This window comes from Mytilus galloprovincialis, chromosome 2 (genome assembly GCF_965363235.1).
Source record: "Mytilus galloprovincialis chromosome 2, xbMytGall1.hap1.1, whole genome shotgun sequence".
Lineage (NCBI taxonomy): Eukaryota > Metazoa > Mollusca > Bivalvia > Mytilida > Mytilidae > Mytilus > Mytilus galloprovincialis.
In genome coordinates, this window is record NC_134839.1 from 113,974,907 (window position 1) to 114,000,325 (window position 25,419).

At 31.0% G+C, this 25,419-nt stretch overlaps 2 protein-coding genes across 2 annotated transcripts; one reads left to right on the forward strand and one right to left on the reverse strand.

Annotated features, from left to right (window-relative positions):
* Window positions 1-1,241: 1,241 nt before the first annotated feature.
* Window positions 1,242-12,884, reverse strand: LOC143065462 (uncharacterized). The gene is made up of 5 exons (XM_076239037.1): window positions 12,700-12,884; window positions 11,269-11,462; window positions 4,221-4,366; window positions 2,861-3,834; window positions 1,242-1,370 (listed from the first exon to the last, which is right to left on the reverse strand). Exons 1-5 carry the CDS (start codon window positions 12,820-12,822, stop codon window positions 1,320-1,322), a joined length of 1,488 nt encoding a protein of 495 aa, XP_076095152.1. The 5' UTR covers window positions 12,823-12,884; the 3' UTR covers window positions 1,242-1,319.
* Window positions 12,885-13,058: 174 nt separating this feature from the next.
* Window positions 13,059-21,340, forward strand: LOC143065466 (dephospho-CoA kinase domain-containing protein-like). Its single transcript, XM_076239047.1, has 4 exons — window positions 13,059-13,216; window positions 17,264-17,467; window positions 18,384-18,471; window positions 20,305-21,340. The coding sequence occupies exons 1-4, from the start codon at window positions 13,066-13,068 to the stop codon at window positions 20,582-20,584; spliced, it is 723 nt and encodes a 240-aa protein (XP_076095162.1). The 5' UTR covers window positions 13,059-13,065; the 3' UTR covers window positions 20,585-21,340.
* The last annotated feature ends 4,079 nt before the right edge of the window (window positions 21,341-25,419 follow it).

Here is a 25,419-nt window from a genome sequence, read left to right on the forward strand (position 1 = left end):
TGTATCACTCCCCCCAAAAAATACTAAAGGTAAATTATCATTAATTATGCCTTACATATTTAAACATACAAGGTTTTATGTTTTATCGCCTCAACAAAAAAAATGAATGATCCCCAAAATGACAATTATACACCAAAGGATGTAAAAAAAGACAAGTACTAAATAACTAATAACATTAAATGAAAAACAATTATCTCTGACAAGACCAACACAATTTTAAAGTGCTAACAGTTTGTAGGAAGGCTTACTCCCTGCTGTGGCACATATACTAATTATTCATGATTGAACGAGAAGCTGGAATACCACTTTTAATTTAAAGAATTGATCCATTGGAGGAACACTGATCTCCCTGTTCCTTAAAGCACACAAACTTTCAGAAGATAACCAGGGCCTGTCATTGCTTAAAGTGTTCATCTAAGATCTCTTACTATAGAAGAAACTGGAGAATGCATGGAAGCACTGGATTTTGGAAGTCATTTTGATTACATGTAGAAATTTATAAAAAAAAAACCACAACAATATAAGCTGGAACAAACAAAACACTTTCCAAGTTAATACATAACACAGAAGGGAGATAATCATGACTGTAAAAATCAGCTGAACATTAAACACATTCTATTGTTAAGGAAATATCTAGCTTCTTAATAATTAAAATTAGTGTTAATCAAACTGATATATACTGAACAAGTGTGTGTGTGGTCTAAGTTTTTTGAAAATTTTATATTTTTTTCAAAGGGTAAAATAACAAAAACACCAAATTTGGAGTTTAATCTAAATGGCAAGTCCCTAAGCAAAAGGAAAATTCAAAAGCTCAAACACAAATGGATAACAACTGTCATATTCCTGCCTTGGTGCAAGCATTTTCTTATGTAGAAAATGATGGGTTTTATATCTAGCTAAACATCTCACTTGAATGACAGTCGCATAAAATTCCATTATATTGACAACGAAGTGTGAACAAAACAAATAGGTAAAAATGTCAAAAGTAGTGATACAGCAGTCAACATGTGTTATAATAATCTTGATCACTATAAAAAAAAAATCATAAAACGGCATATAGACAAAGCACACTAGCAAAAATGAAAGACAAGATTATACAAACTAAATGGAGGTAAAAAACTAAATTTGGATTTCGGGGCAAAAAATCCCATGAAGTCATAATTCAAGTCAAATGGTCTTTCAGGTTTGCATGTTGCTAAGTAAATCCAGAAAAGAGCTTTTGAGGCATAAAGTTTATAAAGTACTGTTTTCATTTTTTAATACCAAAAATATATTATATTGAAACATTACAATCACAATCATGTATGCACTTGTCTGTTTTAAGGAGGTTTTGGTCTTTTTCTTGAAGTTGAATCTTCCTGTTCAGAAAACTGAAAAAGAAAATAAATCCAAATAAATAAAATATCCACATTACGTAAACCAGGCAGCAAACCAACAGAAGAAGTTCATTCAAACAGACATCAACAATATTCATTATATATATGGGTAGTACATATAAGAACCCATACTATTGCTAATCTTGTCTGAGGAACAGACCTAACTATCAAAATTATAGATTTACCAGTAAACCATGAAAGTGAGGTCATGGTCAAACAAGTTTAGCCAGAATTGCAATCATTCCATACACCAAATAGACTCCGACCTAACAATGAAAATGAGGTAAAGATTTGATAGACATGTACACCTTATAACAACTCCATATATCAAATTAGTTGCTTATAGCATCTTTGAAATGGACAAAAACATTAAAACTTTACAACAGAGATTTTGTAATTCATCAGTCTTGACAAGGACCAAAAATTCAGGATCATTCTATATTATCACAAATTTTAGTAGCCTCAGTCATTGTTGATCTACACCATGCCTTTAAACACTGAAGGGCAGAAAACAACCTCTCACATGAGCAGGAGCCAACCGGCAATGTCAATAGTAGCTTCTACTTCTGGAGAAACCAAAATCTTTGACTGTCAAACTTTTTTTTACAGGAATTAAATAATTACAGAACTGAATGCTGGTTTACTGGCGATAGTAATCACAAAGAAATTATAATTGAAATATGAGTACACAGGCTGAACTACTTTAAATTTAAATGATATCAAAATGCAAAGATGTTTTTCTCCCCTGCATTCCTAACTTTTTCCGTTTTCTTTTTTTCTCTTATTTCTTTTTTTTTTTGGCTAAAATATTATGATCAGATAAACCCTGTCAGACCTTCATGTGAATTTTACAGGCAAACAATACACCAAACATACTTGACATTTTGGTCAAGTGTTAGAGAAACATTCCTATCACAAAAACTTAATGTTGACTAAAGAACCAAGAAAATAATATATTTAAGTCCGGAAAAACATGATTAATTAATAAGTTGGCTTTAAATCAACTTTAGCACTGAGTCCTTTTAGATGTTGAGTTAGTGTCTTTTGTCGATTTGTTATTTGGTGGGATTTTTGTGTGTGCATTGTACCTTTTAATGAGTCAAGCCATTTCCATCTTATTTTTACAGTTTATCCTAATGTTGTTCTGTTATACCACTGAACATTGAAGGGGCTGAATTAAGTTTTGCATTCTGTGAAATCTACCCAAGACAAGACAAAAACTTTCTTGAACTACAGCTTTTAAGATGAATTTAAATAATATTGCCAGATTCAATAATTTCACTGCATCATTTGAATAGTAAAGGTGGTAAACTTTTGAGACAAATTAAATGACAAACCAAATATCAGTTTGCAAACTTTTATAAAACATTTGTAAAATGTAACTTAAAATTTCTCTGGTGGAGAGTTGTCTCAATGGCAATGATACATCTTCTTTCTATATATTTTATTATTATACCTAACTATCAAACAAAATAACAACTTACCATGGATACTCTTTTCCTTATTTCTTTGACAGTTTGTTCTACAGCTTTTTCTGTGCAGGATTTTTCTTTCTTCTTTAAAAATTCATCTGGAACTAATGCAGGTCCCTGTGTACTACCTAAAACTACTGCATTTTTCCTCAATTCTATTTCCAGATTATCCTTGTTAGATGCTTTTGTTTCCCCATGTTCTGACTTTGACTTCAATAAATTCAATGTCTGTCGAGGTATAAATTTAGGAGTTGTGCCGCACTTTTTAAAATCCTTGATTATAATTTTCTCTTGTTTGGCTCCCGTTTTATCTAAGATTTTATTATACTTTGGATGTGATAAGTTTCCATGAGCAGACGCTGATTGTTTGTTTGAGCCAGCAGAATTTTGTTTAATCACATCGTCTTTGGGATCATCAACATGTATTTGAGTTTTTATTTCTTTAGCAGCAACATTTTGGGGAAACTTTCTTCCATCATAATCTGAAGGGAATGGTGCATTAGCAGTCGGAACTCTAGCAAAATCAAATGTTGTTTTATGTTGGTTAATCTTAGAATAATTTGGGAATGCCTCTCTGACGGGTGGTGGTGGGATGACTAGAGTTTGTCGACACCATGGTGGAGGTTCTATCACTGGTGGTGGTGGATTCACAGAAGTTTGCTGAGAATATGTTTGATGAAGATTGTCATTTTTTTCAGTAGAAACTAAGTTATTTCCATATGAATAAGATTGACTATTTTGATGTGTTGAATAATCTGTGTTGTTGCCATGGTTACTAGAAAAATTTGTTATATGAGGCATTTTGTTATTAATGTTATCCTGAGAGTTATCTGTTGAAACATGATTTTTGCTAAAGCTGTGGTTGTTTTGATAACTTGGTAAAGCTGGAATTCTACTTTCAATCCTTTCTGAAACTTTATGTGCTTGTTTACTATCATTCTCAATGTGACCTTCAGATGTCTTCCCTCTTCTAGATTGATCTTTACCTATGAAATGAAAGAGAAAGACTTACAATAATATAAATAACTATGTAACTGAATTGATTTATTCATAGTAACATTTTAAATTAGGCAAACAAACTTCAAATTTTGAAACCTTAGATTAACTTTGCAGATACATTGACAACACTGACTTTCAATATCTACGTTATTTAACTCTGAAAAAAAAACTTGTTAATGCTTTCCAAAAGTCAGGAATTTTTAAAGAAACTATTAACAAGAATGAATTTGACCTTTGACAAATTCCCAGTTACATGAATGTCTTTTCATTTTATCAATAATTCCTTAGACCACAACCTTTCACATTATAATTATGGTTTAGTGAAAACATAACATAGATGTTTAAACAAGTTAAATGACAATACAATTCTTACCAAGAATTCTTAGTCTAGCTGCAATTCCTTTGCGTCTATCCTGCAACTTTTCTCTGGTTTCTTCCACACTTTCATATTCAGGAGCATAAGTAACATGGAGTACACCTCCAAAAAATGACCAGTTATCTAATTTCTTCTTGGCATGTCTGAAACCAAAAATTTACATAAAGTCAATTTGTTTATAAAAATAGTCAAGTAACGTTTTACAAATGTTAACAAATGAAGATATGGGTTAAATATCAATGAGGTAAAGACTGAATTCACCTTACGATGATGGATACACACCAGAAAAGTATGGATGATGTTCTTTCACTTAAAAGTTTGGTGACTATGTTGATCGCATCTACAGCCCGTAACAGAGAAGTGATCGAATTGATGTTTCTTTACCGTCAAAATTAGCTACGTTATCGACAAACTTAATTGAGTAGTGACCGAACTATTGGTACTTTAACGTTAAAAAGATTGACAATGCTGACAAACTTTCATGTGTCGATAATCAAGTTTAATACCGATAATATTGAAAATAATTCTAATAATATGAAACAAAATATGTCCATGCACCATTTCGATTGGGCGAAAAGTAGTCATTTCTTCAAAGTCAGAACAGAAAAACAAAAGATTTATGGAAGGACGTCTTGATAGTATTATTTCCTTTACAATTTTTCCCAAAACTAAAAGAAATATACTGGTAAACAATTAAAAAGGTGTTTGATAGGAATGAAGTCCTTTATTTTTTCGGACTACAATGTGTACCGTAAGTGTGATGGATTTGAATTCAATCAATAGCTTTGAAATGTTTTCTCATATGTATACACAAAAGGGAGGACTGGTATTTGTACTTCTGTTAGAATATGTCTTCGTCCGTTTCACATACCAAACATTTTTCTAGTACAGTTTAAACGGGAAAATTTTGTTGAGAATTTTTTTTAATATGACAAAATAACGAGCAAAACTATTTCTTGCAATGGCACACACAGAGAATATTTTTTTTTAGTAAAAATCAGTAAAAAAAAAAATTCTCCAAAATATACCATGGCCAGGACCTGACAGTTTTTTAGCAGTGTTCAAATGAAAATCGTCCGGAAAACTGCGCTTGCTATCATTTTGAGGGATCATGCAACATTTCACCTACTGCCCATAAACAACATAGGTTCTCAATTACTAAAAAAAGTTCTAAAAGATAATTTCAAATCAGAGTAAACATATTAAAACTTCCTTATATCAAGTCGAATTTGTATATAGGTTACACAAAGCTGGTTCTTAAAACGCTTGTATCAGGGAAAACATTTTTCTTTGACTTTTAAAACATGTAGGGGAAACGGATTTCCTAACCATTAACATATAATATTCCGTATTTCTGATTTTTTGTTCGATTTATCGTAAATTATGCGACTTCTTTTATGACTACGTGAACTTGTGCCATTTATTTTTGCTGGTCTTTAGGAAGACAATTTACAATTGTGCAGTGAACGGAGGCACTTATACATAACCTTAGAATTCTATTTGGAAACAAAAATAAATTCCCAATATATAAATATACATACCGGCCCACGTCCACTTGTATATTTGTTCATCTGATGAGTTAAGCCATTTTCAATTGATTTTTATAGTTCGTTCTTATGTTGTACTGTTATACCACTATCCCAGGTTAAGGGAGGGTTGGGATCCCGCTAACATGTTTAACCCCGCCACATTATTTATGTATGTGCCTGTCCCAAGTCAGGAGCCTGTAATTCAGTGGTTGTCGTTTGTTTATGTGTTACATATTTGTTTTTCGTTCTTTTTTTACATAAATAAGGCCGTTAGTTTTCTCGTTTGAATTGTTTTACATTGTCTTATCGGGGCCTTTTATAGCTGACTATGCGGTATGGGCTTTGCTCTTTGTTGAAGGCCGTACGATGACCTATAGTTGTTAATGTCTGTGTCATTTTGGTCTTTTGTGGATAGTTGTCTCATTGGCAATAATACCACATCTTCTTTTTTATATAATGTATGAATATTATATGTCGTGTACATGATTGGATTTTGTAGATATAACTACCGCACAGAAAAAGTATCATGGATTTCGAGGCTTTCATATTCAAGGTTTTGAATTCTACCCTTGTTGAAAACCTGTGGAGACCTCTACAGTTCCTTAAAGCATCAATTATTTTTTTGTAAATTGAGTGCCGTCTCCCTGAACATGCTAACACTTAAGTCATATCTTTTCATTTGCATATTGTTCCCCTGTTTGTCTCTGTTGTCTTGATTGTTGGAACGATTAGTGGTATCTAACAATATTTATGAAAACTTTCTGAGAATTATGAATATTTCTTCTCTGTCAGATATGGATCATTACCATGATAAAATGAAATGCCGTACATCGCATCTTATAGAGGTTTAAATTTCAAATATTCGTCAATAACTTAAGATATAGAGCAATTATGTCTTCAACATTTCAAATGTTAAAGGGTACATTTGTATTTTTTACTTCGATGTGAATGAAATTTATTTCAGTTTTTTCTGTGACAAAGTACAAGCATGTCGGTATTGCAACAATGTATGATTGACATAATCCAGGGGACATAATAAACAGATAGGTATGAAAAAGAAAAGATATGGGGTATTCTGTATCAGACGAAAGAAAAACTATTGCAGTGTTGAATCCCATTAATATTCACAGTGCAAGCAGTATATAATATCTACATTGAGCAATCCTTTACCATTAAAATGAAAATGCCAATGACAGAGGTTGATTATAAAAAATGTTTTACTGTGTTAAAAAAACTTCGACTTAAACAATAAAAACTTACACGTTGGACATGAAATATTTTGTCGATGAAGAAAATTAAATTATGTCACTTCTGAAATAAGTTTGTCGATAACGTAAATTATTCTGACGGTAAAGAAACGCGAATTCGATCACTACTCTGTTACGGGCTGTATCCCATCGAACTAGAGATAAAGGATACTACAGACACAGTAAAGTCGGCCTCATATCTTGACTTACATCTAATCAAAGTGATGGAAATCACTCATGGAAAGATTAGAAGAGTAGTTTGAATTATTTCATATTAAGGTATGGTGGGGAAAAATGAACATTTATAAAGTACTATTGCTGAAAATTGCATTTACAGCAGGTCTTTAGAAGGAAACTTGCTTTTCCAGTATGAGGATAAAATGAGCTCAAATTAAATAATATGGGTCTCTTAATTTGCACAATTTTATTTAAAATGCAGTTTATATCTTATCGAAATTATGTTTCCGGTTCTGAACATGTTTCAAAAAAACAAAAAATTGCAAAAATTATTCTAGTAAATGTTACCAACTATCCTTGTAAGACATAAATCTGGACCAACAGCTTAAAACTTTAAAGTGTCAACAAAAAAAATTGAAAAATGTTGTTTTGGGGCAAGTTGAAACAGAGTTGTATGGCATTGAAGATTAGAAGTTTTAGAGTGCCTTTTGATCAATTTTTAAAGTATTTTTCAACACAGGGCATTGAAAATGTACTTTTTCAAGGTAAACCAATTAAAAAAATTATTTTATTGAAATGTGGATTCTTTCTTGATTGCAAAAATATATATTCACTTCTAATAAAAATTCAAATGACTAAAAAAGACATATTGGGAAATAAACTAATAAACAATGGTTTGTTATAATTAAAAGTTTTAAAATTTTTACACTGTTTCAAGCCAATTCCTGATTAAAAAAAAGTGTACTAATTTAATTACACTGATGATTATTGGAAATTTATCAAATAAATTATAGGCCTTACTTGAATACCTTTTAATTATTCATATTTATATCCATATTTCATTTTTTTTTTTTAAGATCTTGTTAATCCATTAATCATTTATCTTTCAGATATAATTTACAGAACCACTTTATGTAATGTAGATCAAAAGTAATTGGCAATAAATAAATCATCCTTATAAATATCAAACATCTAATATACACATTTGTGAGGTCAAATACTTGTGTATAAGAATTATATGTATATTGAGTGGTCTGTATAATTATGTAAGACTGAGGTTGATAGGTAATGTGGTCAATTTGATTGGCAGTTTAGGAGGTGGGGCATTGTAATTAAAGGTCCACCTTGTCTATGATTGTTTAATGATAATGACAGTTGTCAATCATACTAGTTGAATCAATACCCAGTTACCTAATCAAATTTTTTTTTAAAAAGCCTGCACATCAACACACCTTAATGACAAACATTCTTGAATGAACTGCTCCAATAATATACCCAGTTTTTTTCAGTTTGTATGTGTATTATGTGCACATACATGAGAACCTCGGGAACTATATTTCAGTGTGAATACATTTAGTAACAGTAGCTAACCTGTCCTGTTGTTAGGGAGGCCGGTGCCTAAGTAAAGATTTAGAACAAGTTCTAATCTTTCCAAAAATTGACAATGAGGGTCGGTTGAAAACAAAACTTTACGACAAAAGAGATGATTTCAGCTTTCCAATTGTGAACATTCCAGCACCTGCATACCGGGTATATATCTCCCAATTGATACGATATTCCTGTGCTTGCATTTTCTATCATGATTTTCTGGCTCAAGTAGGATATACGGTACTATAGTTCCGGCTTTTGCAATAAATTAATACGCGTATGGATGTATTCATGGGTAATAAAGTTAAAACTGTTTAAATTTTACATTAAACTGAAATAAATGAGTAATTTACAGGTTGACAAGTCGACAGGTTGACAATTTTAAAAACGTTATGGTTGGAATAAGTGGTTGACAGGTTGACAAGTCGACAGGTTGACAATTTTAAAAATGTTATGGTTGAAATAAGTGGTTGACAGGTTGACAAGTCGACAGGTTGACAGATTGATAAGTTGATAATTTAATATAATAACAAGTAAGTTATGGTTGACAAGTCGACAGGTTGACAAGTTGACAAAATAACAGATTGACAACTTCAGAGCATTTATAAAGTGTAAAATAGTATTATTAGTGACTGGTAGACAGATCGACAAGTCGACAGGTTGACAATTTCATTTTGAGAAATGTAAAATGTACAAATGGTAAACAGATTGACAGCGAACAGATATAAAAGTTACAAGTCAATACTTGTAAAAAAGATTAAAAACTGAAGTTAATTTTATTTTACTTAATGGATGATGTACTTTTATTTACTTGTTTAATTGTAAAATTAAACCCTTCAACCTGTCTACCTGTCGACCTTAACATTTGTCAACCTGTCAACTTGTCGACCTTAACATTTGTCAACTTGTCGACCTTAACACTTATCAAACTGTCAACCTGTCGACCATAACACTTGTCAACCTGTCGACCTTAACACTTGTCAACCTGTCAACTTTTAAACTTGTCGACCTTTAAAGTGTCAACCTGTCGAACTGTCAGTCTGTCAATTTATGTTCATATAAACCGATTTACTTCTAAAGTTAAACCGATTTATTACTCTGTTCTTCCGAAGGAACTACAGTACCGTTTATCCTACTTGACCCGATTTTCTTGATAGAGGGTTGCTGCTCACAAGGAAGCTATTTAACCAAGAGTTCCAAATGTTGAAGTTGAAATCGTCCCTTCTTAAGTTTAACGAACGCCATCACGAGTTGGTTGACCGTCATGGAATTACCGTTTCACAAATGATATTGGATATGTTCCTTACGTCGTAACTACAATCACCTTCCCTTTCATGAATGTGACTTCCCGATTTAGACTATTTACCGGATTTGTTATCACATAAGCAACATGACAGGTGCCACATGTGGAGCAGGATCTGCTTACCCTTCCGGAGCACCTGAGATCACCCCTAGTTTTTGGTGGGGTTCATGTTGCTTATTCTTTAGTTTTCTATGTTGTATCATGTGTACTATTGTTTGTCTGTTTGTCTTTTTCATTTTTAGCCATGGCGTTGTCAGTTTATTTTCAATTTATGAGCTTGACTGTCTCTTTGGTATCTTTCGTCCCTCTCCTTTGTGAATGAATTCAAAATAGACAACCAAAATCTAATATATACAGCACATACATGTAGATTATATCTGCAGTATTGGAGATGTAGTTTTGTTAAGCTTTTTTCTAGAATTCAAAATTAAAAGAAAACTTAATATTAGAACTTTGACCTAAAAAAAATATGACAAGACATATCTTAAAAAAATTCTTTCAATTTTCCTAGTATGATTTACTATAAATAATGGTTTTGATCATTGTTGAAGGACATATAATGACCATATAGTTGTCCACATCCTGGTCTTTTATTCTTGGTGAATACATGCCTAGTTAAAATCTTACATGTACGTACGCCTCCTTATTTTTATATAATTCTACATTCTATATTAAAAATTTTAACTGAGTTATCTCCTCTTACAAAAAAAAGTAAAATTTGTGAACAGTCTTTAATATTCCCTAATTGTGCTAACATAATCTAGATCTTGATACATTTAATTCAAACTTGTTATGATACAGTTGGATAACCATAATAAGAACAAGAATGTGTCCCCAGTACACGAATACCCCACTCGCACTATCATTTTCTATGTTCAGTGGACCGTGAAATTGGGGTAAACCCTCTAATTTGGCATTAAAATTAAAAAGATCATATCATAGGGAACATGTATACTAAGTTTGAAGTCGATTGGACTTCAACTTCATTAAAAACTACCTTGACCAAAAACTTTAACCTGAAGCGGGACAGACGGACGAAAGAACGGACGAACAAACGGACGAACAGACCAGAAAACATAATGCCCCTCTACTATCGTAGGTGGGGCATAAAAATAATAAAAAGACTGTTCTATGATTTTTAATGTGTGTTCTATGAAATAGTCCTAATATTTATTTCATTTTCAGTCAACTGCTGTTGCCACTTATTCCTAAATCGTACAGTAAAAGAGCAATGTAATTCACTATATTTCATCAAATATTTTTAAGCTAGTCATCTTGGAAGTTCACAATAAAATGAAACTGACCCTGTAATAATGATTGGGTCAAAATATTATGGTATATTATTATGATAATGCTTTCTCAATCACATTAAAACACTGGATTTTTAATTGAATATTGTTCTTCTATAAGCTAAAACTAACCTTGCAGACATTATTCTTTTGAACTTTACCAAAACTACATCAGTATATCTGTCAACAGTTGGGAATTCATCTAATAACCGATACTCCTCAACAGCACCATGAACTGCACAAAGCTTAATTAATTCTTGTGTAGTACCCAAAGCTGGTACATCCTGAATCATCAAGTACTGCGACTCTTGGTTTACTGTATAAACCTACAAAATACAGCTTAATTATTTCTTGTGTAGTACCCAAAGCTGGTACATCCTGAATCATCAATTACTGTGACTCTTGGTTTACTGTATAGACCTACAAAATAATTGACAGTACTGGGGGTATGATACATTAATCAAATATGTATGAATATGTCATGGACAACAACACGAAACAATGCAACACAGTATTGCTAAATATTCTAGTTGGGGCACAGGGGCTGACACCCTAGGAACATTGTCAGTTTTTTAATGAAGAATTGTAGATAAAAAGGCCAATTACGACAGGGAAAAAGGAAAAGAGGAAAAGAACATTTTCTTTATTATGTATAGAGTGATTCCAATGGGCAAGGATGGGTGTTGGTGATGTTAATTATGAAAACCAGAGATATCAGGATGTTTTGTAAATATTATTGGGACTTCGTCTATCAATCTACTAATGAACTCAAAATCATTAACTTTTTATTTTCAAACTACTTTTATTTCACTTATTTGAGCAGAAATCTCTTTCTTTCTTCCGGTCTAGTTTGAGTAAAATATATATATATCCTTTTTTTAGTAACATACAGGAAGGACAAGAACAACAATTTCATTTTTATATTTCTTTGATATGAAAAACGTTACCTGAAAATAGGGTTTCTTTGTTTACAAAAATGTACATTGAAAATGACACCATAACTTAAATGAAGTCACAACTAAACTCCCTAATAATTAACAGGACCAAAAAACAGAAACTTTCGGTATTTGAATTTTTGTTTCTTTTTTAAACAGATTTTGAAGTTAAAATATGTTTGAATCAAAAACATAATTCATACAAACTTCGTTTCCCTTCCTATATATCTGTTATTTTCATGATCACGCTGATTAAATCCGTTATTTTCATGATCCTGCTGATAAAGAGTCTCAGTCTAGCAGTGGAACCGTAGCTCGTAACATACGGACCTAAGAGCTAAGGTTCTGCAGCTATGGCAGACCATGTGGTATATCTGTTATGCTATAGGCTAGCAATATTAATTTCCTATGAGGCTGCATGTATGTTCAGGACTAGTTCGCACCTGTTAAACCTTTTATATTTGCTGCTTTTTTATGCACCTGTCTTAAGTCAGAAGTCTGTTGTTCAGTTGTTGTAGTTTGTTGGATATAGGATTAAAGTCATAAAGATAAAATGTGTGAAACAAAAAATCAAAAATAGACACTGAAAAGGACAAAAAAAAAAACTCCTCTTTTCAAATTATCTTACTTTTACAGCTTTAGGGTTTCTTCCTTCTCTATATAATGGTCGAGTTGCGCACAGGTTTAGACGAATGTGGTGAGAAGGGACTGCAGGAATATTTGTTGATTTTCCATCCATGGGAGCTGACATTTTGAATTGTACTAAACATCAACATGAACGTACAAGACCACCAATCTGAAAATCACATCAAATAGATACATTTATCCATATATCTAAAAAAAACTTGGCTTATCAATAACACTTATTCATTCATAATACATTTATACTTCATTGTAAATATTTGAAAAACCATTTCATAAAAGTAAATTATTTAAAAATAAAAAATAAATCACACATTTTGATTCCACCTTTGAACAATCTTGATGTTGATACATGTACAGTAATAAAAGGATCAACTTCGGTGCAGTGATGTTTTTAGTTGGACTTACAGGTGGAATTGCCACAGGAAAAAGCACAGTTTCTAAGATTTTATCAGAAGAATGTGGTTGTTTGATTTTAGATGCAGATTTAATAGCAAGAGAAGGTGATAAAATTTGAAGAAGACACTATTATTAAAGTCAGTTTGGTTCAATTTTGTCCAAAAAAAACTTAGAAACATGGCCTATAAACTCAGGCACTCGTCTCAGAAAAAAATTTCCTATATACCTCTATATAACACAAAGGCTTAACTCACGATTTAGAAAAATGTCAGGCGGAGACGAAAATTCCGTTATATGCCGATTTCTCGGCTGTCAACCCCACTAAAACTTGTTATGTCGTAAATCTTAATTGATTTATCTTCACACTGGTGTATAACACGCCTACTTTTGTTGTCCGAATCATCCGTAACAATCCTACCCAAGTATGTCAATCATAATTATTCGTCTACCTACACAAAATTTCCAATAAATGTCTCGCAGTAAATGATTAATTATGAAAATTGGTTCAGAAAAATCTGTTAGTTTTCGTATGAATGATGAATAGAACTTATCATCCAGTTAGTAAAATTGTATAAGATACCATGAAAAAAATCTAACAAGTGTTATTTGTGGTATGTCTAATAAGTTAAAAATTTTCCCATGACGTCAATGTCATTCAGACTCTCTCTTGAATTTACGTATGAAATGAAACAAGATCAGATAACTCAGAGAATCATTAAGACTTTCCCATAACATTGACCAATCGGAAACCGAGATATATAGAGACGTGACGCGTTTATTGCCAATCCATCGTCGGTAGACGAAATAATTACGATTGACATACTTGGGTAGGATTGCTTTGGCTGATTCCGACCAGAGATGGGTCCGATTACTTTCAATGTAATTGATTAAATTACAATTACTTTGTCATTTGTACGATTAAATTAAATTAATGATTACATCATTTCTGAAAGTATCTGATTAAATTAATGATTACATTGGCAAAGTAATCATGATTACATCTGATTACAATGAATTTAAAAACAAAACATTTTGAATGATGTGGATGAATAAATGTTTAATATAACTATAGCATTTTTGAGAACGTATTTTATTTGGTTCAATTATAAAATGATAACTTCAAATTAAACTTCATCTATTTAAATAAACACGGATTATGTAGAATCCCTGATTTTTCAGGGAATATGTAGAATCACTTAATAATTCCTAAACTAGCCAGTGATTCTACATAATACCTAAATATTTCAGGGATTCTACATAATCACTGATTATACAAATTCACTGTAACATATTTTACATTACACTTTATCACCAATGATCTCTAAATTATTTTGAATTAAATTTAATAAAGATATGTCATAATCAAGAGTTTTTTGTTTGTCTTCTGACCTCTTTCATAATTTATAAGTATTCCAAGTTGCAGTTTATGGAAGTTTAAATATGGATGAAATAAAGTTACATTTGTACCAGTTAAAACTATGTTAAATTTTAATAGAAATATTTAATCAAATTGTAAACAATATGTATTAAAGTACTAAAAATCATTGCATTTTACATGTCCAGTCCAAATACAAAAAAAATTTAAACAACATATTTGTCCAACTTTTAATTTAGTTTGTGCTAATTAGATAAATTTTTATGTCTGATTTATCTTTTATCGGTTTATTCCTTAAATGCCAACATCCTTTGATCTACCGACAATATACCTGTAAAATTATGTTGGCGTTTAAGGAATGGGTGCAAGTAGTTATCACAACAAAAGTGCATGCTTATCAAAACAATCATACTAATTAAACAGATAGGTAAATACAGGTAGATAAAACAAGTTCATGTTTTTCAAGTTTTTGAAAATCATGTGTTGCTGTTACTGCATTTGTACTTAAATAAATATGGATTATCTTAAATGAAACAAAGTCAATATGTGCATAAGTCAATATGTGCATATTGTCATGAAATCAAGTTTGCTCAAATTCTCATTGGACTTCAAAGTTTTTTTTCAACATTTATATAGTTGTGTGTGCTGTAATATTCTCCCATATTACTTGATGGAATCATCTTGAAATTTTGTATCTCATGTTAGATTACTATGTTTTATTTTGTTCAGTTTGTTCAGATATTTTTCTTGTTTTTAATATTTCTCCCTTTTTGTCGAGCCTGCGGCTTTTGTCGCAAAAGAGATACATAGCCATCCTACATTCCCTTGTAGTTGGCGGCGGCCTCCACAAATATTCATTCTGTGGTAAAAGGTTTAGAAATGATAATAACTTTCTCAAATTGTCACTGGCTTCTGCCAAACTTGGATAGAACCTTGTTTATGATCAAAAGCTAGTATCTAGTTCCGTGGAACCTTTTAGAATTTTCTATCGTAGGGTTTCATAGAATAACATTGTTAAGGTGATTGTTATGGTCACAAATCATCAGAATTCTTGTTACCCTATTTTATGGATTTTTCTTAAAACCTTGTAACGTTTCCAGCTTGGAAGTTATCAAATTTACTTTTATATTAATTAATTCTGATGATTTTTAAAAGTAAACAAATTGTTAAATTGAAATCTTCGTATAGTTTATATTAACTTAAAAAATATTTAAAATGAAATCATGGAATTGAATAAATGTTTATTCTTTTTTTTTTTTTAGAAATATCTGTAATCAACTAAAATTTCTTTGATATATCTAATAAGTCTTATGTAAATAAACACTTCCATTCCCAAATTATCTTTTTTTTCAAAAGAAAGCAAGGAATTGTAAAAACATTTTAATTTTATTTATTTCTTTAAAATTCATAATAATTTTAACTTTAAAATCTACCATTTTTCTTATCAAAAAGTTATAAAATGTTGCATTTTTATCAAGTTCACTAATTATTTTATACTTTTAAAAACATTTGGATAGTTCTAAAAACACCTATTGTTATTATATAAACATCTATTGAAATATTTTTGTTGGCATTCAAGGAATAAGTCACATATAAAATGTTGGCATTTGAGGAAGACACCCTTTTATCATATATATTTTCCTACAGCTATACTCAATTGGTAATTGCAATAAAAACAAACCTTAATTAGTCTCCTACCTGTCAATTCAAAGTTGACAAAAATCACAAAAAATTAACAAAATATTATAAATCAGTGTTATTTTAAGAAAAGTATTACTTGAATATGTAACAGTTATTATCAAATATTAATATGAAGATCATTATACAACGATGAATATACATGTATGTACAATATCTTTTACTAAGATAAAGGTTTATAATTGTATTATATGTCTCTGCTTAGGCTAATGATGACTTTTAAATACTGTAACAGTTTATTTTTTACTGAAGTAGACATGCTTAAAGTAACCAAACAATTTTAGTATGTTAAAAATTTATCAAATATGAACAAAGAGGTTCATTTAATGATCAAAAACACAATTTTAGATTTTTTTCATTGTAATCAGAATGTAATCAAAAAGTAATCATGATTACAGGGTATTTTGAAAAGTAATTGATTAAATTAAATTACATGTAATCAGATTTTTGGCTGATTAATGATTACACTGATTACTTGAAAAAATGTAATCAATTACAGTTGATTAACGATTACAATTACAATTACCCCAAGTCTGATTCCGACATCAAAAGTAGGTGTGTTATACACCATTGTGAAGATAAATCAATTAAGATTTACGACAAAACAAGTTTTAGTGGGGTTGACAGCCGAGAAATCGGCATATAACGGAATTTCGTCACCGCCTGACATTTTTCTAAATCGCGAGTTAAGTGCCTTGTGTTATAAAAGGTATAAAGGAAATTTTTTTCTGAGACGAGTGCCTGTGTAAAGATGTATGAGTTACCCACAAATTAGGCGTATCATATAATCGCTTAGTCCAAATAATTATGACGTCTTGAAAGGCTAATATTTTTTTTTCTTTGACACCTTAATTGCCTTCCAAGTACAAGGATGTCATTTCTGTCTGTCATACCAACAATTTATAAAAAAGCTGTTTTCAAATCTTGTATTTATATATTTTGATTTCTAGTTATAAAATTAATATAACTCTGGACTTTACTGCATATGTGATAGACATTTTTTTAAAGATTTTGATACAGATTCTTGTTGTGAAATTTAAAAGATCGTATACAAATAATTTATACAATTTTTTTACAGTTGTACTCCCAGGAACAAAAGCTTGGAAAACAATTCGGAAACAGTTTGGAGATGAAGTCATTCATGAAAATGGTGAACTTAACCGAGAGAAATTAGGACAAATAATTTTTGCTGATGCATCCAAAAGAAGACTTCTGAACTCTATAACTCACCCAGAAATATACAAGTCTATGCTATGGAAAATACTGAAAGCTTTTGTAAGAGGTATGATGTTGGACATTAACGACTATTGGTATTAAGAATTTCTCAGGTGTACTTCTGGTAAAACAGAAAATAAAGAGCCCTTTTTGTTCTCAGGTACATTCAGTAGAAGAAATTTTTTTTTGAATTAAATTGATTCTTCAAGCACCTATTTTACCCATCTGAAGTAAATATGATAAATTGATCTGGCTACCAAATTGTGAAAACACAGTGCTGATAAGATAATTCTTCTGAATTCAATCAGTTTAATAAAAACTTTAAATCATGCAGTTTGTGTAGTTAAGCATCTACCCTTTGTGTGTACTGCAATTTAGGCACCTACAGTCTTTCTCAACCATTAAATTGAACATATGATCTTCTTTATACTCTTAACCAATGTTTATTGTAATATAAATTTATATTACTTTGTTCAAAGCTTGGTGCACCTGGGACAATATTGGATTTTACCAAAAAGTAAAATCACAATAATACTGAACTCAGAGGAAAATCAATTCAGAAAGTCCCTAATCAAATGGCAAAATCAAATGACAAAACACTAAAAAAAACGAATGGACAACAACTGTCATATTCCTGACTTGGTACAGGCATTTTCAAATGTAGAAAATGGTGGATTAAACCTGGTTTTATAGCATTAAACCTATTACTTTGTACAACAGTCTCATCAAATTCTGTTATATTTATGACGATGCGTGAACTAAACAGACATAATAAATAAAATGGCCAAAGTTAGTGTTCAAAGGGAGACAACCAATTTTTTTTTTTATCACAACTTTAATTTTGATGAAAATTAAGATATATATCTTTTCTATATTGTCTACTGTATGAATTGTAATTTTCACTAATTGCTGTATAGAACAGACAACAGCAGAAGGTCACCAATAGTTCTTCTAAAGACTATTTGACAATTACTTTTTTTCAGGAAGGCAATTTGTGATACTAGATCTACCATTATTATTTGAGACCGGGAAGTTAGTCCCATATGCTTCCTACATTGTTGTTGTATCGTGGTAAGTTTTATCAAAGCTAGACATAGCGATCCTATATTCTGTCGGCCACTGCGTCCACAAATATTCACTCTGTGGTTAAAGTTTTTGAAAATTTAATAACTTTCTTAAATTATGTTTATGATCACAAGATAGTATCCAGAAATAAATTTAAAAAAAAAATCCTGTTTATAAAATTGAGAATGAAAATTGGGAATGTGTCAAAGAGACAACAAACCGACCATAGAACAGACAACAGCAGAAGATCACCAACAGGTCTTCTATGCAGCGACAAAATTCCAGCACCCGGAGGTGTCCTTCAGCTATTTACATTAAATTCACTCTGTGGTTAAAGTTTTAAAATTTTAATAACTATCTTAAACTAGCCTGGTCCGATTGCTATCAAACTTGGACAGAAGCTTGTTTATGATCTTAAGCTAGTAGAGTGGGGTGCTCATTTTCGCCATATCTTTCCATGTTTTCTTCAGTTTATGTTCAGGTCTTTATGTTTTTGAAGTATACTGATATTTCTATATGAAGATAACTTCAAATGCAAAATATTCTTAGCTTTAAAAGGTGTTTGTTTTGAGAAAAATCCTTTGAAATGTTGGATTAAAGGGTGTTTGAAATTTCCTGATGTTTTGTCAACGGGGGACACATATTCGCCGTTGTAACACATCTATTTAAAACCAAATAACTGCAGCTTTAAACAATATTTATCAAATAAATTTCATTATAGATGAATAGCAGACATTTGAAAGGTGTAAAAAACTGAAATTAAGGGAAATCAGTCAAAGAATTACTAAAGAAATACTTCTTTGAAATTGTTTTTTCATTCAGGAAATTGGCTGAAAATCGTTGTCCGTTTTTCAGTCCTTTGCGGTAAGTGCCGAAATTTGGTCTCATTTTCAAAAATAATCATATTTGTTATATAAAAATATAATTTACCGGCATATTTCTTCAATTTCAACCATCCTTTGAAGTTTTTACACCTCAAAATCATAAAACGGCGAAATTGTGTCCACGGCAAATATGAGCGCCCCACTCTATCTAGAAGAAAATTTTGTAAAAATATATTTCCAGTTTTCTGTTACTTATATATGGACTTAGTTTTTCTTCCAGTTAACATAACATACAGTCTGCAGTTAAAGTTCTTAAAACATTTATAAGATTCATAAAGTAGGCGAGACACTGGGTTCCGATGAACCTTTATATTTTTTTTACAATCTTGACTGTTATACATTGTGGGCATAATGCCCCACTTAAAACCTTGCACACAACATTGTTAGGGATGCAAGTATAGTACTTAATAACAAATTCATCTGCACTCCCAGGTTCTGAAGATAAGATTGAAGATGATTACCCTTTGAAATAAACTGAAAAAAATGAAGACAACACGTTATTAATTTCATATGTCCAAAGTGCTTTTCTGAATCTACCTTCATTAGAAACACTCAAAGCTGAATATTTGAAAGCCAAGGATGTATAAGAACCAAAACTATTGAAGAGCTATAAAACTTTATATAAAAGCTGGTTCTTAATACTGCTTTAAGGTTTCCACAACATATAATTTAAAAAAGGAAATGGAAATGGGAAATGTGTCAAAGAGCACCCTGCTGCATTAATCACTCATAAAGCCTTATAAATTAGGGTTTAGAACTTCACCCAGTTGATGTCATATAGTGATACCTGTGTTAATTGTTATGTAACAGTCATAGTTGCTATAAAGACTGTACATATAGTTGCTTTTGTCCACTTCATTTGGGGTCTGGTGCTTCATATGGAGTAAATAACAACTTTCAGTATGCAAATTTTGCTGAATAATCTTGTTATTTTCTTTAAATGTGTTTATTTCAGCTCAGAGGAACAACAAAAAGAAAGACTAATGAAAAGAAATATCTTATCCAAGGAGGATGCTGATCAAAGAATCGGCTCTCAAATGTCATTGGCTGAGAAACGTAAACAAGCAACATATATTATTGACAATGATGCTGATATTGAATATACTAGGCAACAAGTCAAAAATATTCATCAAAAATTAAAAGACAGTTACCTTCATTGGAAAATTAGAATTTTACTCTCTTTAGGATTTTTCTCGGTATTTGGATTATTTAGCTATACACTAAAATTGTTTTAATTGAACAAATTATGAAATTATGAAATTGTAAATCTGTATGCTATTTTAGTATTTATTCAGAGAGATATATATGACTTTCCAAAGTCGTTCAGAATACATTGCATGATACAGATTTTCAAATTTTAAATCACACAATCAAGCCATTTTTACCATATTGTTCTGAAATTGGGGTACTTCGTCTTGTAATTTTTAGGTGTACACAACACTTTGACTACATAGATGTGGCTTGTTTGGCTAATTTTTTTCATTTAGAGTTCAAATTTTCATACTATTTAAAATACTCAAAACATTCAGCTGATTTGTAAAGAATTATCTCCCTTCAGTGTTCTCCTTAAATAAAAGATATTAACTCCTTTGAACTAGAGTAGAAGTATCGTAAATGCCCTTGTCAAAATTTGTCCATGATATTTTATGAGTATATAATTGGAGTTTTAAGTAAATAATCTTATTTAGCAGTTCATAGGGTCATCCTCCAATACACATTGATAGTATTTATTCAATAAATTTCAAAAATCTAGAAACAAAAACAGATTTTTTTGGTTTTTTCCCCTTTAAACGTGATGAAATATGCAACACTAGGACTATGATTTATTATATATGTTCTACAATAAGAACAAAATTGCTATAGATAGCCTCATGTCATCAAGAGCATTATTAATATTGTTTCTTTTTTACTTGTGTCTATTTATAATCTTTATATGTAACATTTCTTTTATTATGATTGATGTAATAAAATAATTATATATATATTAGAAAGGACATTTTTTATAAACATTTGTTTCCTGTATTATTACTGCTTTCATTCCTCTTCACTCTTCAAAGCAGATTGACACATTACACATTCAGACAGTTGTGTGTTCCACTTGACTGATCTATTTTAAGAAACCGCAACTATAATGGTTAATTTAATAAAATGCTTTGCTGAACACAGCCTGATACGACTGCAGAGGTGAACCCTGAACAGTTAGGGCAAATTTGGACACAATATTCAAGCTTGATACTGTCTGAATTTGCATTGTGATATAATATAGGTTTTTGACATAAAATAAATGTGGTTAAAGATCTTACAAATCTATTGAGCAATACTGTGCAACTGAAGTTTTCTTCTTGAAACTTTACAAAAATTGGAAATTTGAAAAATTTATAAAATATAAATCCCCTAAAAAAATCCCCCAAAATTTTGTAACAAAACCCTTTGGAGCAATTACCCTAAAACTCAATCGCAGCCTTTCTTTTGTAGTATGGAACCTTGTAGTACAATTTCAGAGAAATCCATACACTTAAACACAAATTATTGTCTGGAAACTAGAGAAATGCTTCTTTTTGGCCCTTTTTGTCCCCCAATTCCTCCATATTTTAGACAATTAACCCCTAACTCAACCCCAGCCTTCCCTTTGTTATATGGAACCTTGTGGTACAATGTCGGAGAGATCCATACACTTACACAAAAGTTATTGTCCAGAAAGTAGAAAAATGCTTCGTTTTTTGCCCCTTTTTGGCCCTTAATTCCTAAACTGTTTGCCCCATAACCCTTAAAATAAATCCAAACCTTCTACTTTAAACATTGTGGTACAATTTCAGAGCAATTGAAATACTTATACACAAGTTATTGTCCTGAAACTAGATAAGTGCCCCTTTTTTCCTAAACAGTTGGGACCATCATCCCGAAAATCAATCCCAACCTTACTTTTGTGGTATTGAACCTTCTTAAAAACTTTCATACAGATCCTTCACTTAAACTAAAGTAATCAACATCATACCATTATACAATCCCAAAAAAAATTTTGCAGTTGTATAAAAAGTAATAAACATGATAAAACGAAAAATTACAATGGTTAAAATTATTTTTTGAAAAAAAATGGGCTCAAGACTGAAGGAAATGTTCAAAACATTTACTTATACAGTGCAACCTGACCAATCCGACATACTGGGGGGGGGTCCAGAAAAAAATGTCAGATTAAGCAGGGTGTCGGAATACCCAGGTTTTTTCTGCAAGGATAGGCATATTTTGGGACCATGAAAATGTGTCGGTTTAAGCAAGATGTTTGAATACTCAGGTGTCGGATTAGGCAGGTTGCACTGTACTATCCTTTGTAAATTTGGATTAAAAAACGACTCAAGATCAAACTCTGAATCAAAGAGCTGAACAGCTCTGAGGAGAAAGACAGCCCTTGTTTGGTTTGTTTCTTTTTTTTAGGGGGGGGGGGGTATCTTTTGATAGTCTTCATATGTGTAATGTAATTTCGTTTCCTTAGTTTAGGATTCAATTTGGACCAATGGAAGAGATCTGCATCTTCTAGATCTAAACATTCGATTAAAGTTGATAGTTAATAATGTAAAATTCAACTGAATTCTGTCATTTAACAACTACAATATTTTCTGAAATCTTAATTGTGTACCACTGAACTGCATGCTAGGCCATTTTCCATTTTTTGTGACAGTACTCTATGATTTTTATTTTTTTTCTTAAGAAAGTTAGGACTGAAAAATCTCTTCAGTTTTAAATTTCCATTGATAAAGTTCCCAGTTACAACTCTCATCACAGGGATACAGGAACGAATAAAAAAACAATATGATTGATGTAAACTGTGTGAAACTTGTTTCCAGATCCTACATTTTGAAATATTTGTTAATTTCATAAATAAATAGGTTCAAACTTTAGAATGCTACATTTTTTTTTTTTTTTTTTTTTTACCATTACAATGATTTATTTGTTGGTACACACAATTTAGTTTTAATGGAAGACTACTTATCATATACTAAATGTCACATTTTAAGTTTTATTTTAGTGGATAATGACTCATCAATTGAGGTGCTCCTGATTTGGAGGTAGATTCACAAACCAGAATTTTATAGAAAAAATGAAAAAATCGTTTCTCTCCCCAATCTCATGTATCTCCACAGACTTTGTTTAGGAAGTACACCACTAATTAATGGTCCCATTGCTTTCTATGTTAAATTCCTCCATTTCAAGCAGGCACACCTCTTTCATTTTAAGTTCAAATAAAGTGGCAATCATTGCATGTCTAAGCAACACTTTATGGTGTTTTGTACTGAAAAAAATCAACATACCTTTAATTGCATATAAGAAAGAACTGGTTCCCGGAACTTCGGATGTACCAAAACAGGTACTTCAGATTAAATGTACCCTCTTTTTAAAATTTGGTGCAGTTTTTTTTAATATTCAAAATTTTAAGTCCAAAAGTGTTCTACAATGATGATAAAACACCTATAACAGAACCAAACTTGTTATATTGACTTGAGCATTACTTTATTTCATTCTATGATCTATTCCAAGCAATAAAAAACATATAAAGCTTTAGTCCAAATACTATTTTACTAATTTTAAGGTCAAATTGGACTGGTAGTAATATATGGGTTATTCAAAGAAAACTGCATATGGATATTGTATATTGGCCAAAATCCTTTTTTATTCTCAATATTATTGTTTTATTTATTAATTTCTATTAGGAAAGCTCTGTGCTAACCAATGGTCATATTTTTATCAGAGGTTCTTCATTAAATAAAGATTTATTAGTCCAAACTTAAGACATAATTGAGAATATTGTCCCCCCTTTTTTCTTCAAATAAAAAAATGGCTTTTTTTTGTATAAACCTTACTTCTGTGGTAAAACATAGATTATTAAGAGCAATTTATATATCCCTCAGCTAGATAACTTGCTAAACTGGTTCAAAATTGCATGTACAGTGAGATTTTGGAATTCTTATATGAGTATATACCATTTGCCTAGATTGTAAAAGGCTACCATAAGAAAAACAATAAAACTTGAAAAATACTAGGATTATTTGACCAAGAGCTATTTTGTACCATACACAAGTTATAATATACATGTTTTATTGATTTTAATAACATATAATGCAAAAATAAGAACTTGGAGTCAAGTCTTAACTGCATGCATGTTGTATGACCATAAAAGACTAAACTACCTTAGTATGCCAGTTTAAGAGCTGAAATTTTCCTTAAACAAAATTGTTCACCAAAAAAAGATGACAGAATATGATTACTAACATCAAATTTGACTTATTTCCATTGGAATAGGTACAACTTCTAAAAATTGGATTTCTGATGATTCTCTGTAATAGGAAGTACACCACTAATTAATGGTCCCATTGCTTTCTATGTTAAATTCCTCCATTTCAAGCAGGCACACCTCTTTCATTTTAAGTTCAAATAAAGTGGCAATCATTGCATGTCAAAGCAACACTTTATGGTGTTTTGTACTGAAAAAATCAACATACCTTTAATTGCATATAAGAAAGAACTGGTTCCCGGAACTTCGGATGTACCAAAACAGGTACTTCAGATCTGACAAACAGACTAAATGTACCCTCTTTTTAAAATTTGGTGCAGTTTTTTAATATTCAAAATTTTAAGTCCAAAAGTGTTCTACAATGATCACCAGTCCTTCAGCTTTCATTTGATGCCAAAAATACCTAAATATTCTATATATTTTGAAAGTTATACTCATGCGTAGGAACTATGTTGTGTTAAATATGTACTACTTTCTGGTATGTGCTTTCTGGCCGGGCCCGAATTAGTGGTGTTACACCTTTACATTGAAAGTTGTTGACCTACAAATTAAAGTATTGCATGTTGATGTTTGAATCATCTACAGCAAACATAATTATGTTTAAATTTAACAAATACCAATTTATAATTAGTGCACAAACTCTGAGAATGATTTAAATAACCAGTGAAGGATATCCGTGCTTCTGCGTAGTGTGGCATTCCAACAATGACGTCACTATAAAATATGATGTAGGTTGGATATATTTAGAATATCTCATCATACTGATTTTTCCGGATTGTAAAA

Coding starts and splice junctions, on each gene's coding strand:
- LOC143065462 (XM_076239037.1), bottom strand. CDS start 12,822: ATGTCAGCTCCCATGGATGGAAAATCAACAAATATTCCTGCAGTCCCT. Junction 4,367..11,268: donor AAAAGAATAATGTCTGCAAG/GTTAGTTTTAGC, acceptor TTTTGGTTTCAG/ACATGCCAAGAAGAAATTAG. Junction 3,835..4,220: donor AGCTAGACTAAGAATTCTTG/GTAAGAATTGTA, acceptor TTCATTTCATAG/GTAAAGATCAATCTAGAAGA.
- LOC143065466 (XM_076239047.1), top strand. CDS start 13,066: ATGTACAGTAATAAAAGGATCAACTTCGGTGCAGTGATGTTTTTAGTT. Junction 13,217..17,263: donor AGATTTAATAGCAAGAGAAG/GTGATAAAATTT, acceptor ATTTTTTTACAG/TTGTACTCCCAGGAACAAAA. Junction 17,468..18,383: donor ACTGAAAGCTTTTGTAAGAG/GTATGATGTTGG, acceptor ACTTTTTTTCAG/GAAGGCAATTTGTGATACTA.